Below are 15,844 nucleotides of genomic sequence, written 5' to 3'. Positions count from 1 at the left end.
CCATGCGGAGCGGACACGGGATCGGACAGTCGGACTGCGGATTCTTTCAAAATGGCCTCCAAAATGGCTGCGCGTGGACAGTCGGCTCAAAATCACCTGTCAAATCTTCCTCCTTCAGGTAAAAAACAGTCGATTTTCATGTTTTCTCAATATTTTGAGTGATGTTTCCCAACGCAAGAAGTTGCATTCGTAAAACCAAAGTCTTCTTGAATTAAGTTTAAACGCGCACTGTCAATTTTTCTGGCCCTGTTGACGTTGTGTGTGTGCTGGCCTGGCTATATTTGAAATAAAAACGAATTTTTTAGCCAAAGTTTGGACTTTTAGTAGTGGCTAGCACATTCACTTCAATATGGGCTTTGACGGTGTGGGTCTTTTCCCAATTCAATTGACTGTCATTTCCCGAATTTTCAACCGATTTTCACGAAATAAACTCATATACAAACCAGGGTCCAGTTCCACAGTTCCGAGTTAAGATTTAACTCCGAGTTAACTCATCGAAAATGAACTAACTTTAACTCAGAGTTAACTCTAACTCACAACTGTGGAACTCGGTCCAGAAGATTACTTTTTCCAATGAGCCTGATAACTATTGCTCTACGATGAATATTTCGCAACGAAATCGCCGTTTTCTGCCAGAAAATCGGCCAAAATAGCTACCGCGAATAACTAGGTGGTGGTAAACTTTTGATATCGGATAGCCTAGTAGCCTAATCGTTTGCGAAAATATCCAATTGTGACACCTAGGGCCAAATAAAAAAAATTAGTTTTTTATCGTCCTTTTTTCAAAAAGCTTGGGTCGGCCATGAGGTTTTTATTTTTAATTTTAGATCGAGTGTTGTAAATGATATACGATTGATAAAATAAAGCATGTTTTCCATCGACTGGAAGTGTGGCGCCACAAGCCATACAAATACAATTCAATTCATAGAACTTTATTAACTTAGATTTTAAAATCGATCGAAATATGCTCCACAACCGGAAATCCACGCTGTGTACGCTCCATAACCGAATATTGACTTCAATTTGTTATTCAGTGAACGTATTTCGTCGATCGATAAATCGTTTTGTTTGCTGCTATACTGTCCTACAATCGACATGAAACGGTAGCTATGGCAAATATTTTCGATTGGAACCAAAATAGAACACAATAAAAAAAAAAAAAATTGGGTCGGGTATTTTTCGTAGAGTCGGGCAGGGACGATAAACAACTAATTTTTTTTATTTGGCCTAACAGGTAATTGAGGAAAAAACTAAATATTCACAATTTATCATGTTTTCAACTTAATTTTCATGTAGTGGAATCTGAAGAGCACCAGAAGATACGCTTTCAAGTTGAACTGGAATTTGTGCAGTGTTTGGCTAATCCGAATTACTTGAATTGTAAGTTGGTAGTCTGAACTAGTTGATGAGCTAGTTGGTTCCTCAATGAGCTAGTTGGTTCCTCCTCGATTAGTTGTGGACGGGCTTAGGTTATCATAGCTATTTGCGAACGAAGTAAAACTGAATTTCAGTTAGCCTGATTTAAGTATAGTCCCGAAATTGTGAACCATCCTACTGACCATGGTCACTGAAGGCTAGGTCAGACAGTTTCATATTGTTCGGCGCCGCGAAATGCGCAAAAATGAACTATAGTGCATTAGACTATTGGTTCTGACGACTAGTCGTGAAAACGGAAGTTCGACCTATTAGTATCCAGTATGACCAACATCTCTCGGTCATTACAGAGTTTGTTGTTGATATGGGATCCATAGGTGAAAAGGCCCCATTCCAGTAGTCATATATTACCAATTTTCAATGGTTTTTTTTTCAGTTCTGGCTCAACGGGGTTACTTCAAGGATAACACATTCCTCAACTACCTGAAATACCTGCTCTATTGGAAAGAGGCTGAATACGCGAAATATTTAAAGTAAGATATTTTGATGGATTTTTTTCTAAATCTTTCAGATTATAGTCCGATCTGAAAGGCCTATGATTGAAGTATCAATCACTGCAACCTGGAAATCCACCCCTTTCAACAGTCACCATTCTTTGTGAAGCCTTGATCATACACGTATTATGAGGGAGCAATTGTCTTTCATTTTTTTCCCATCGCAAGGTGATAGAAATAGCTGTGTTTGCGCTCCATTATCTAAAATGGTCAAAATTTGTCCCAATTTAGAACTGACCGAGCATTCACACTAGCAAAACATCCGTTCCTAATTGGTCCATTCCGGGCTATTCCAATTTGGTGGACCGACCCGAATTACCAGTTCAGGTCCGTTGTAAATTTTGGAACAGACTAAATTTTGTGCGTGTGTGTGAACAAAAACTGGTTCCAGGTCCGTTCTTATTCGTACCCCGCAGTATGAATTCAATTGTAAATATAGCTGCAAAGCAGCGATAACGGGTTTTCTGCAGCAAAGCCGCACCATGCTTTTCAGAATGATGGGAATTATAGAAAATTTAAATGCATATTGCATTGCAAGGAATCGAGTTCATTTGTAAATATAGCTGAAAAGCAGCGATAACAGGTTTTCTGCAAAGCCGCTCTGTGCTATTCAGAATTTTTTTGGGGAATTGTAGAGAATTTAAATACATATAGAACTGCATTGACGGATTCGAATTCAATTGTAATAAACTGGTCACCAATTTGTCCCGGCTGCGTTGTCGAGTCTTGAGTTCGTGTCTAAAACGTCTACATTCTCCACGTTGTAGGTACCCGCAGTGTTTGCACACGCTCGAGTTGTTGCAGTATGAACATTTTCGTAAAGAGATCGTCAACGCTCAGTGCGCGAAGTTCATCGACGATCAAATCCTGCTTCACTGGCAACACTATCAGCGCAAACGTACGAAATTACTGGACGCTCAAGTCGAACAGACGCAACAAAGTCAACAGAAAACCGCCAGTTGATTAGAAAAGAAAATGTCCGACTTCGCTGGATGATTATATAAATCGGTCGAGTAAGCTCCGATGAATGATGGAAGGCACGCGTAGACGAATCCCGTCAAATAGTGCGGTTCTAACGCGTTGTATCAAGGGAACGATGATCCTCGGGATATCATATTGATATGTGCGAGGTGAAATACTGTTTAATCTGTATTCTGATCAGATCTGGACGTGATTTTTGGTTCAGCTAACCAGAGCCTCTAACTACTCAGGTCGCACTAAGATCCTATCTGATCGTCTGCGGTTCAGTCTTTAAGAACACTCGTGTCACATCGCAAGGTCGAGTCGCCGATTTGGCTAAGACTCGTTTGTCGGATTTTAGCTACACTCAGGTCACCTGAGATCTACGATCGTTTTGAACCGAACACTTGTGTCATGTGATGTGTACATTGACTACGACCATACAATTGGTCATAAGTACATGTACACTCGTAGGGTCCGATCTAAGCACTTGTCCGATTGCCCGGGACAAGCATTTTCTCATCAGGGCAAGTAGGTAATCATTATCACTTGGCCGCCGGGCTAGTGCAATTTTATGTCACAAAGCTTTTTCCCATTCGATACAACGGATGATAGTGCCACCAATCGCACTGCCTGTGAAGGGCAAGTATTTTTTGGAGGGGGCAAGCAAAATTTCAGATATGCTTGCCTCCCGGACAAGTGCTTTCATTCCTTAGATCGGACCCTGCTGTCAGGTCACATGGATCCGATAGGCGTAAGAAACATGTCCTATCGGCTTGCGACTGATCAGTTTTAGCGATCTTAAGTTTACTCAGCGTGTCGCAAAAATTCTCCCACTGTATAATAGGCAACTGGTTGCCGATTCATTACCACCCGACGATCGGGTCAGATCTTATGCCACCTGAGTTAGGCTAAGGTGTGTGTAAACTGGATCATCCCAAATGTTGCGGATCAAGTTGGGTTAACTGTGCGTGTATAGGGGTATAGGGAGGAATGGAACTTTAAGAATTTTTCATCGGTCACATTTTGAGCCTTGAGGGAAAAATATATCAAGTAAAGTCGATTGAAGTGTGTAGAAACATGGAAAAGGTACGTTATAGAACGGTCATGTGAACCAAATCCTCCTTCAGTTGGTACCTAGGTGAGATGTGCAGAACGTTAAAAACGTATGATGTGCAAAAAGTCGAAAGGAACTATGATCTGGTTCGAAAGACATAACGCATTTATTTTTGGAAGAAATGTACAGTTATTGTAAATTATAACAATAAATTATCGATAAGTATAAAATCCTTTTCGTAGAAAGCAAGAAATAGTGAATTATCTTGATGGTTTTAAGAATACAGTAGATTCCGCTCGCAAGTCCGATCCGGTCAATTCGGATAACCGTTCAACTTACTTTTTTTTAGAAATATCTTTTGTGATGTATATGAAATATACAACATCCAACTCGGATGTCATCAAGTCGGACACATTTAACCCTTTCAGTGCTGACTAGTTAATACCCTATAGTGCTAGAGATAATTTGAAAATTTTTAAAAATTCCACCCTAGTGTGTTGAATAACAGGAATACCACTATAGTGCGTATACACTGCGGCGCGGTGTATCGTTAGTTACTAATATTTCACTATGTTTGACACGTGCTGCCATTTTTCAAGAGAGATTATTACTAATTACATCAATACACCGTAGTGCGGTGTACTAGCAAAATCCATCACTGATTTATACACCCCACTGCGGTGTTGACGCACTGAAAGGGTTAACGGTCCCAAAAGGTCCGAATTAATCAAAGTCTACTGTACTGCGATTTTTCAAATTGCATTTTAGACCTGGTCTGATTCGACGGATAACCCTAACGTCGTTCGAAAGGCTTCAACTCTGTTTTTGTTCACGTTCCAGTCGAAAAATGGAAAGAAGAACAGCAACTGAAATAAGAAGAAAACTTAGAATTGAAAATCTTTTGACACCTTGACAGAGCCGTCGGAGAGAATTTTTCAGTGGCGAGGCTTATTTCTGAAGGGGGTGTGGGGGCCCTCCCCTAGAAAAATTTTGAAAATTCAATTGCCAAAGATGCGTTTTGGGGCCATTTCACGGTCTCATTCACAGAAGCATTGGAAGTCGTGAGCCAACCACCTAGTACAGAGAACGACGAGCTGCTACGCCCTGTTCCGACAGCCCTGCTTGAAGTAAAATAACATAAAATAACATAGATTTATTGCTTAATCAGGGTGGCCAGGTGGCTCTTGTGAAATATACTTATCATTTAAAAAAGTCGGTAAAGAATTGGGGATAAGTCAGGGAGATTTGTTGAGATTGCTATATCGTGCGTATCATCAAACAGTTTCCATCTATGTCTTATCTATTTGACTGTGTTAACTGATTGGACTTTTAGGAGATGAGTCCGAGGAAAAAAGCAGGTCAAATAAAAGGAGCCACCCTGTTGATATTGTCGGCAATGAATAACTCAAATGACAAAAATTAAATAACAGAAAAAATTAAACAAATATATGACCCACGAACCACTGGCCTGGAAATCGGATTTTGCCGTCTACATTTTGATGGCAAGTAATATGTTGACAATTTAGTTGAATCGAGTTGTCGAAAATTGAAAATAAAAAGGCAGGCAACCAGTCTTGTATACTATAGCCCCGATATTGATGATGCTGAGCTCTTTCATTCGCTACCATAATTGCAATTAATATAGATTCATTAAATAGAATATAAGCATCGTGAAAATTAATCAATTAAAAGATAAATGTCAGTACCCCGGTATAAACAATTGTAATTAATAGTTATTTTGAAATGCTAATGTTTATGATGTCCTGCAATTAACTCAGTCACTACCCCCTTACATGACGCATAGTAGTCAGCAATGGATGAAATAGTTTTGCAATGGTTTTTACAGCATAAAAAACATATAGGGTCGACCCCTGTTAACTCAAATACATCTACTTTCAAATGGAATTGTCATTAACTTCTAAAACGGATATTTTAGAACCATTGCAAAAGCCATTACATTGTCTTACTCAAATTATTCCCTGATACGGAAAAAAATCACTGGTGCCATTTGATTTACGTTAGGAGGAGTCTACTTCGTGATATCATGGATGCATCTGGAAGCCCGGGGAGAGGCCTATCGAGAGGCCTACCGGCTTAGTGTTTCGAGTGACAGGGTGAAATTTGTTTCAATATTTTGAATAGAAATTCGTAGATTATTCGATTGGTAGCAGATTAAAGTATTCGAATATTTCACAGTCAATCCTTTCAATTTCATTTCGTATCGGTGCTGGAAGTACTTACAGAATTCAAAACGAAACATAGCGGTACCCAAGTTGGGAAAAACCCACTTGAAAATGACCAGACCTACAAACAATAATACGTATTACACGCATTAGTTAGAATATTTCACCGAAGTTAATCAAAGGTCAGTGTACACTTGGTTTAAGAATCAGGGGCGGGTCTTTTTTAAAATTTTCTAAGTTTGATCCAATTTTAGAGCTACCTGGGCTTTTCTGGTGGAAAGTCACCCGAAAACATGAACAATATTTTTGAAACACCCAATAAGGATGATTTTTAATTTTAGAAAAAATTAACTTAAAAAAAGAAACTTCTTTTGAGTTTTTTTTAGGGCACCTTGAAATTTTGAGGGGGAGCGCTCCGGTTTAAGGCTTTTTCCGATTAGAAATATCTGCTATTAATTTACCAGTATTTGGATATTATATTACACATTTCACGTGTCTGGGCTTGTTTTATTACAATTTACAATATCAGTCAAAGATAATCTATGTAACATGTGACACTGACCTTGCCGGTGTTAAAATCGATTTCCATGACGTCTAGCCATTCGGCTCTTGTGTAACAATATATTTGTACAAATCCTGTCAGGTCATTTATCTGCATTTAAACAAATACCGGTATGAAAAAAAACCAGGATATTAACTTCGTTGCATAAATTGGAGGCATTCACTTGAGCAACACTTCAGAGGACTAGGATCATGCGTCCTTTATATTCGTTATCATACGTAGACTTTTCCATAGGTTGGCGGTTATCCAGTTGGAGATTAAACTACGTTTTTCAAATTTTGGTTAAGATTTCTTAATCGTATCCAAGTTTAGCAAAACCAAGTTTCATTGCGTGCATGCATAGATTTAAGCGCCAGAAATGTCATCAAACTAAAACTAAACAAGGCTTAACTTTTTACCTTTGCAATTTGATAAGTTGAATTTGGATCATTTTGCTGTATCTTTTCGATGGCAGCTTCTAACTGGTTTATGTGTTCTGAAACGCTCAATGAAAGATGCCATCTGAAATGACAAAAAATCATTCATTAGTTGATAGCTAATATACATATACCATCAATTATCAGAACTGGTTTGACGTTCGGAAAAAATGGTCTATATATATAAAAGGTGTACATAACTTCATTGAGAATCAATTCATAAATCAGGTTTCTAGCTCCAAATATAACCATTATCCGCGTTTTGATACATTATAACTGATGTCCAGAAGGTCCACAATGATTTGTAACATCTGCTAAAGCTAGGCAGCATTATTCACATACTCCTACTAAACAGTTTTCCAGCATTTTCACCGTATGCGTATTTATATAATGACTTGCCTTTCCCTGTGACATCTTAAAAATTGACAACACAAGCACCAAATCCCTGGTCTTAAAGCGGCCTGTATTGGTCCTTGAATCCTGCTGAAATAGCATACCATGTTGCCGTTAGCACAGTATCCATATACACAAATGCTTGGTCTAATTGATTTAGACGCAGAAAAATAAAGATATCTTTTCGTTGTAGTTATGTCGACTGAGAAATCGATTGAGTCCCAAGTCTATATTTTTCAATCATAATACCGAAGTGCACGGCGTACTCGAATGAACGGCACTGATATAGAAATTGGGCCAAAATTCCTGGTTAAGTCCACAACTGCGTTGAAAAATTATCACATGTAAATAATCATATATCGCTCGCGTAGAAACTCTGTACATATTTACAACGTCATTAATTACGCAATTACATAGTCAAACAGACCGCGAATGTCAGATTAATTGTCAGCTGATTGTCCGGAACACAAGCCGAATCCGTATTACGTAGGCGGGGCCATATAGTGGCGTCCCCTGTTGTAAACAAAACAGAAATGGCCGCCACTGTCGTAGATCGAAGTGGGAGGAAATGATGATGAAATCAACAAGATTAACGACGTTACCGGAGGTCAATTGACGATAGAATCTATTCGGGGCGATCATAAGGTCAGTGGGGTTATTTTGAAACAGTTCAATTAATGATTGCAGGCATGATAATCTTTAAATATGACCTATGCGGATGATGGATTGGATGGAATTCGGATACATCAAGACAACTGCACTCCCCACTCGCGCGGCGTGGGCTAAATTCAGTTTTCATAGCTAGTCGACTAGTGGTCGGAACTAATAACCGAATGCGCTTGATTTTCGTACTATTTCCGCAATATAGTTCCGACTTAATTGACATTGCTTTCATTTAGTTCGACTATAGTCGACTAACTCAGATAACCAGTGCAAGTGCAGGCAATGTGAGTGACTCATTAACTCAAGCTCATCAGCTGATTATCATTTGGCCTTATGTCAGTATTATGTCTGCTTGTTTTTATTTTTACTTTACGCGTTTGACTATACTGAATATTTCTGGAATTTCACATAGTTCTTTCGTAATAGAGAATACAGTTCAGAACGCCTAATCATGATAATTCTTGAATCAAAGAATAGAATTTGTTTTTAGACTTTCAAAAATCTCGTTTCGCATTCCAAAAGCTATTCACAAAGAAACGGCCACTGTACTCGAACATGGAGAATAGATAATGAAATAAAAACCCACTATGACATGTGTATAGATAGATTTAAGATGGAAATTGATAAGTTAAAAAGAAAAATTTAAAGTTTTTAAAGTAAGATACAACATCGGTTTTCATGCTAAAAGCTTGACTCTGTTCAAGATTATATCCTAGGGACCAGTCGTACGGCGTCTAGATTAATTTTAAGAAAAAGTCGAAGAGTGATTTTCGTTCTATCACCGATCGAACAAGTTAAGACCGGTCTAAATGATTGAAGACCATCTTTGGACTTAAGTCGTTAGCGCGCGACCGGTCCCTGGATTCTCGAAATTCGTCCATAGTCCCGAACGACGAAAAAAAGAAAAACTAATTCGATATTTACGCATTCTTCTGACATATCGTTAGATAGTCTAGAGGTTCTTCGTGGAAATATTTTCGAAGGCACGTGATTCGATTTTTTAAATTTCGATAATCGGCCTTTCGTTCGAATGACGATTGTTCTGCGAAATTTGACTGACGACTGATAAGGCGTTATGTGACTCGCGTGTACATTCAAGGTTTTTGATCATTTGATGAGAAAGCTATATATATATATGTCTGGCCTAGTGCCAGTTTATTAACCGTTTAATTACATATCATTCAGGTGACTAGTGTCAAATATTTGTTGTGGTATTTAATCTGACAACACTTTAACCGCTGAAAAGAGACGATTATTATTATACTATTGCCGTTGTATTCGTTTAGTTCACTCGGGAATTTTTCAGGTAGGCCTCGAAAAAAGTAGCCGTCGTTATAGGCATTTTTGATCGTAAAATTTGGCCCATGTGGCAGATAGGCTAGAGTCGACCGTTCACATTGTTGCCAACAGGCCCGGTTAATGGGTCGAAATTTGGCTCTACCAAGCCTGCACCGCATTAGTACAGGCCAAATTTATATTTTCATTTCATAATTTCATTTTTATTGTAACTTTGTACGAAGTACAGTATACAAATATCGTTCATGTAATACATATAAGAACGCTCATTGATTCTGAAGTGTCTCGCCTGTACTCATCTTGATGGCATATTTGTAACAAGTCACTGGGTGCGTGACGCTCTCTGAGCACAGGTCAAATTTAGCTTGGGTCCTGGTCGGTCCAAGCCAGTTTGACCTGGGTGACAACGTTTCTCTGTGTGATTGAGGCTATTATTGCTTGATTACTCCACGACCCTCGAGACTTTGTTAAATTCATTAGTGAAATGAAAAGCTTGTAGACCTAGTAGTAAATTTTTCGATAAGGAAAATGAAGATAGGTTTTATACTCGTTGTGCGCGAATTCATCGTCCCAGTTTTTAAAATGATGAATTCTAGAAATCAGAATAAGATATTCTGAAACAACAAGATTTTAATGGCTAGCAATATTAGATATTATTATATAATATTATTCCGTGAAAATCATTACTAAATCTTCAGTTTAAAGAACAAAGTGGCTTCTTTAATAGCAGGTAACCTATCAAACCAAGTTTAATGCCATTGACTTATACTTGATGTTTTTATTTACAGAAAATAAATCCATAGGCCTATTAACAGAAAGTAAATCCATAGTTTTTAAGTAGCTTTATTTTTAAAACTCATGTTAGAGATCATCAGCAATATTTCCAATTTTAATTGCCTGTCAACGTCCTAAGCTTGATTCGCCTTGGTAATTTTTGTTTCATTTCCAGTACCATATTGTATAAATACATATTCAGAAGACAGATTTTGTATGAATTTTCATTAGAAATCAAATGGCTGCCTGAAACGAACATGTGTTTTAGAGTATTACGTAATGTTATTGGAAGCTAGCCAAACACTAACAACGTTCATTAAGCAGGCTTAATCTAATACTGGCTAAATATTTTCTAGGGGCTATTAAAAGGCACATAATTGTCCCGAAACTCGCTTGATTATTGTTAATTATGGATGGTAATGAAATGTGACTCGATCAACGCGCCGATGTGAACTATCTATCTTACGAGATATCTCTCTCTCTGTTTGTTGTTTATCCGGGATATCGATAGCGTGCAGGCTGTCATCGTCGGTCGGAGTGAAGTGCGCTTCAATAAAACTGACAAACCCTGGAGATTATTAGACAGACGCTAGTAGTGCAATGCCTGGATTCATCGGATTCATCTGATGAACTCGCGCGGTTTACACTTATGACCATTGTGATTGAGTGAGGGGGTGCAAATGTACCGATCGAGATCTTAATAGACCGTGCAATCCATGTTCGGCCCAATCCCGGAGAATTTTGAAAAATTACCGGTAGATGCTTTCCGATGCGTTTTGAGCACATGTTTTGCTTAAAAATCTTAATCATTACCCAGTACATTTTTGAATAATGTATATGAATTGTTTGGTTGGCCGAAATAAGGGGGATGCATGCCACATGCGCCCGATCTGGATCTGCCATTGGTGTAGTCTACATCTTGGTGCAGCACAAAAATATCTAATGGATGGAAGGACCTTCTATATGTGGCCATGGGGTACAGGGGTGGACCGGAAGGCCAATTTTGAAGGACTTGTCACATCCCAAAAGGGCACTTGAATGTCCAAAAAGGCAATATAAGGTGTACTCCCGTAGAGAGGGGCTAATTTTGAAGAACTTGTCAAGTCCCAAAAGGACACTTTGATGTCCAAAAAGGCAATATTACCTATTTGTACTCCCGCACTGAAACGTACCAATTTTCGGTTTGTTTGACAAAATTGAAAAGGAGGCTCAAAAGAATTTGATGGACTCATTGTACAAGTCCCACAAAACCCCCTGGATCTGCCCGTGATACCAATTTAATGCTAGAAAGGTACATTCTTATCCTATTGTAAATTGGACGATGAACCAAAAACAAACTTATTGTGGTGCATTTTGCAAAACAGCCAACTATCCCAGGGTTCGATCTAAGGAATAAAAGCCACTTGCCCGTGTGGCTACCAAAACTTGCCCTGCATAGGCAGTCCAATTGGTGGCACAATCATTCATTGCATCGAGTGCAAAAAAGCTTTGAGACATAGGATTGCACTATATAGCGCGGTGGACAAGTGATAATGATAACCTACTTGCCCTACTGAGGAGAATATACTCGTCCCGGGCAATCGGACAAAGTGCTCAGATCAGACCCCCTGCTATCATCAGTCCGTCCGCGACTACACGTATTTGTTACTGATTTAGAAATACTGATGTGCATAGAAAGGTGTTACTGCGCAGTCGCAGTCGTAGCCTTGATAACTGTGGTGGTGACAAATGTTAGTCTCATCATTCGACGATTTAATAACATCGACAATAATTGATTTATCGATATCTAGATTTATTGATATTTTGCGTCGTACGAAATCATACGAATATAACGAGATACATATATCATGTGGGCAACTGCGTCCGCGTTCAAAGTATATTTTCTAGCTAAACGGCTGTTTGGAACAGTTTAACCCTTTCAGTGCATCTACACCGCAGTGCGGTGTACGAATCAGTGATGGATTTTGCTAGTACACCCCACTGCGGTGTATTGATTTAATTAGTAATTACTAATTATCTCTGTTGAGAGATGGCAGCACCTGTCTAACATAGTGAAATATTAGTAACTAACGATATACCGCACCAGGGTGTAGATGCACGATGGTGCTATTCCCGTTATTCAACACACTTTTTTCAGAATTTTCAAATTATCTTCAGCACTATAGGGTATTAATTAGCCAGCACTGAAATGGTTAATTGCACTGATCGATTACGGATTATTCGTCTGAAATCCACAGCTGTTTATATCGTGTATCGAATGTATCGATCGATAGTCGCGATCGCACGCGGACGATTCGGCCCGGGCAAAATTGGCACGGATGAGGCTCGAGCCAAATTTGGCCCGTGTCTTATTTGAGAGCGCACTCACACGTAAACTATTATCTCAATCGATACTAAACAATGCTCAAACAAAGCGTGAGTCAATTCCGGTACCAGTTGCAATTCAAACGTAATCATTTGTCCTGTGCTGAAATTTGGCTCGGGTCTGGGCTGACGTTTTTGGGCGAACGAAACAGGCTCGGGTCCATTTGGCACCCATGTGAACAGTTGGCAAAATTTGGCATGGGCCAAAACACTTGTGCGAAGATTTCAAACCACTTAAGAATGATACACTGTGGCCAATGTATCGCAAAAATTTAATTAAACTAGGCCTGTACCCATTATTAGATGTTTAAATGGTTTTATTTTTGCAAGTGCTACTTAAAAGCGCTACTTTTTGGAGAAAATTGTTAAGGCTATGATTGGTGCTTACTTCCCCAAAAAAAACGTTTTAAAGTACTACTTTTGACTTGCAATTCATCAAAATAAATTTTGTCACAACATTCATAATAGTATTGTTGATCAGAAAGTCATAAGCCGAGCGTACATCACTTCAGAGCTAATAACATTTCCTGCTGCATGATTCTCGAGGATGAGGTGTCCATAGGTTATCGTTATGGTTTGACAAATCGTGATGAGCAGTTACATTGTCTATCATCAGTGCAATAAATAAGAAAGGTGCTCCTTTTTCCGCACCAAAAAGCGCTTGAGCCTTACCGCTACAAACCATGGTTTATTCGCCCGGCTGAATGTTAATATGAGCCACCCAATTCAGTGGTATAGGTTCAATATAGGAAAAATGGGTGCGTTTCGCCTAATTTGATAAAATTGTAGAAATCATTACGAGCGAAATTATGTATGGTAATAAGGATTCCAAGTTGAGTGAACAAATTAGGGCGCTTTAGAAGATATCAGGGATCATAAGGATCAGTGGCAGGGGATTTTTGGAAATCCCAGACCCGATACTGCTTGTTAATGCGCTTCCTGAAATTCCACAGCAGCTTTTAGGGTTCAATAGGTTATCACTATTGCGAGCCTGGTATCCAGGCTCGGAAGTGAAGAAAAGGCCGATGTTTAAATCCCACGAGTGACAATATCGCAAGATGTCGCACACAAATCGAACAGTCTACACTCTTTCGACATGACCGGCGTCGCTATAGCGTTCAATAAATCGACGCTAAATTTAGACAATGATCTCATCTCTCTTCGTCGCTCATTATAGATAAAACACGACGATATAAACGTGCGCGTTTTTTTTTTACGATCGGCCGTGCGTTCGGAATCATGGGCGGGGAATTCGTTCGGCGAATATTCCGAGGATAATTGATTCGCGGCTGTGAATAAAGCTGGAGAAGAATTAAGGTAAATGCCGAAGTTTGCGTCGCCTGGGATCCGGTTTCTGTAGTTCCGGGTTAAATTTCATTATACAGTTAAAACATCGAAAATGAACTAATCTCAATTGAGAGTTAAATGTACAATTTTAAAGCCACCGATATGGGTTTTTCGGTCAAAATCAAATTTCAGCACTATTTTATTTTAGTCGAAACGTTGAAAATGAACTAATCTCAATTGAGAGTTAAATGTACAATTTTAAAGCCACCGATATGGGTTTTTCGGTCAAAATCAAATTTCAGCACTATTTTATTTTAGTCGAAACGTTGAAAATGAACTAATCTCAATTGAGAGTTAAACGTCAATTCTAAATGTCAATTTTAAGGTCACCAATTTGGGATTTTTATTCTTCAAAAATTAAATCGAATTTCCGCGCTATTTCTAGTCCACTCAATTTTACGAAAGCCGCTTGATTTGCTTGTAAAGAGTTAGGAATGGATAAGGATAATTTTAAGTGCGAGCGCTTGTCGGCCTACTCGATGAATGTCAAAATCGGAACCGTCTCTAAAATCAGTTAAGCTATCGCGAACGTCAGAATCATACGATCTTTTTTATCGGCCTTAGAAGTATTTAATCTGCTTATGTCTGTGCGACACATTTTACGCATATTTCATTGAGGATCATGATATTCGTCGTTACATTTTTTTTCTATATTTTGCTATATTACCAACGATGATATTTTCCATCTGTCACACTATGATCCCGGTAACCACTGAAGGTAGGTATATATATATATATATACCTGATGCGTATTTCATATGTAGTCACATTTTATGTGTTTGTGTAATGCGTCTTCTTGTTCATTCAGCGATTCAGGTAGGAGATCCCACATTTTTCCATTTTCTAGTTTGCGGGCAATTTTTGACGGACATTTAAGTTCATTCGATTTTCGCAATCAAAGGGCGTTGCAGTAGTTGGAGTAATCATTTCTGAAATGGTTGGAGGGCACGCCCCGTTCATTACTGGGGACAGTATTCATACGGCTGAGGTTATATTGAGTACAATTTTTTTGACGCCTTATAAAACGTTACCATTATGAAACCTTAACAATGCTAACCATTCAGCGTCATTTTACAAAATCGATGTGCAAAACGTCACAGGTTTATGTGTACACATACAAGCTATTTGGCAAAATATTATTGATAAAGATGTAGAATGGCTCCCTGTGATTATATAATGACCTCTATTTGAACATTCGAAATGTTATATTGCATTGAATATCATGAGAAGACGTATTGTAATAGTAAATGATGTATGATTATATCAGGAGCGGCAGGCATAAATAGAAATGATAAGTAAATCGGATTATTCGGTTAAATGGCGGATGTAAACACGATTTGGAAGTCTGATATAAAAGTCAGACCCTGTCATGGGGATGCTAGTGGAATGATGAAGCTATCTACGATCTGAGTAGGGCCGGCGTGAATTTCATCGGCGGCTACAAGCGGTCTATATAAAAACGTGTAAACATATAATTTCAATATTCAAATGTTTTAGAAAATATGTTCGATATTAGGGGTATGCAGGTTTCATGAGATTAGCAATTTATAATAGCATAGCTGTCATATACGGCTCCGCGTCCACTGATGGCATGTGTATAAGGTGACAATTCAATTCAATACTTTATTGATCCTTATTACATTGAAATTCCGGGATAAAATTCCCAAATTCAATAAAGTTACAAATTTTAAACTAAGAAAATACAAAATACAAGACACACGGGTAATTCATACAGAATAACATGAATAAGTTATTAAAATGACAATGTCTACTTCAACCCAGACTCAAGTCTAGGATATCGAGTGACAGCCAAACCGGGCCCCGGGACCGGGCCGGCTGGCTACACCATATGCTCAAAGTCATGATGAAGCAGACATCAGAAGAGCTCTTTCTTCAACCAT

At 38.7% G+C, this 15,844-nt stretch overlaps 3 protein-coding genes across 3 annotated transcripts in view; 2 read left to right on the top strand and 1 right to left on the bottom strand.

Moving 5' to 3' along the window:
* The first annotated feature begins 44 nt into the window (after nt 1-44).
* On the top strand, nt 45-4,188 carry LOC141900197 (mediator of RNA polymerase II transcription subunit 31-A-like). The gene is made up of 4 exons (XM_074786977.1): nt 45-118; nt 1,297-1,380; nt 1,811-1,907; nt 2,696-4,188. Exons 1-4 carry the CDS (start codon nt 52-54, stop codon nt 2,889-2,891), a joined length of 444 nt encoding a protein of 147 aa, XP_074643078.1. The 5' UTR covers nt 45-51; the 3' UTR covers nt 2,892-4,188.
* Nucleotides 4,095-7,907, bottom strand: LOC141900195 (uncharacterized). Its single transcript, XM_074786976.1, has 5 exons — nt 7,506-7,907; nt 7,089-7,191; nt 6,691-6,780; nt 6,187-6,249; nt 4,095-4,811 (listed from the first exon to the last, which is right to left on the bottom strand). Exons 1-5 carry the CDS (start codon nt 7,604-7,606, stop codon nt 4,710-4,712), a joined length of 459 nt encoding a protein of 152 aa, XP_074643077.1. The 5' UTR covers nt 7,607-7,907; the 3' UTR covers nt 4,095-4,709.
* The window catches only part of LOC141900194 (rab5 GDP/GTP exchange factor-like), a 20,711-nt gene continuing 12,752 nt past the window's right edge, over nt 7,886-15,844 (top strand). Inside the window, exon 1 of the mRNA XM_074786973.1 lies at nt 7,886-8,144. The gene's annotated coding sequence lies outside the window, so the exon portion shown is untranslated. The remainder of the gene's footprint in view (nt 8,145-15,844) is intronic.

The sequence above is a fragment of the Tubulanus polymorphus genome, chromosome 2, assembly GCF_964204645.1.
Source record: "Tubulanus polymorphus chromosome 2, tnTubPoly1.2, whole genome shotgun sequence".
Lineage (NCBI taxonomy): Eukaryota > Metazoa > Nemertea > Palaeonemertea > Tubulaniformes > Tubulanidae > Tubulanus > Tubulanus polymorphus.
The sequence above is the reverse complement of the archived record's forward strand: the minus strand, read 5'-3'. Positions and strand labels throughout refer to the sequence as shown.

Excerpts from the sequence above, each read along its gene's own strand:
- LOC141900195 (XM_074786976.1), bottom strand. The coding sequence starts at position 7,606 with ATGGTATGCTATTTCAGCAGGATTCAAGGACCAATACAGGCCGCTTTA. Across the intron at positions 6,250-6,690 it reads TCGATTTTAACACCGGCAAG|GTCTGGTCATTTTCAAGTGG; the intron begins GTCAGTGTCACA and ends TATTGTTTGTAG. Across the intron at positions 4,812-6,186 it reads TATGTTTCGTTTTGAATTCT|TTGCTGTTCTTCTTTCCATT; the intron begins GTAAGTACTTCC and ends TTCTTATTTCAG.
- LOC141900197 (XM_074786977.1), top strand. The coding sequence starts at position 52 with ATGGCCTCCAAAATGGCTGCGCGTGGACAGTCGGCTCAAAATCACCTG. Across the intron at positions 119-1,296 it reads GTCAAATCTTCCTCCTTCAG|TGGAATCTGAAGAGCACCAG; the intron begins GTAAAAAACAGT and ends ATTTTCATGTAG. Across the intron at positions 1,908-2,695 it reads GAATACGCGAAATATTTAAA|GTACCCGCAGTGTTTGCACA; the intron begins GTAAGATATTTT and ends TCCACGTTGTAG.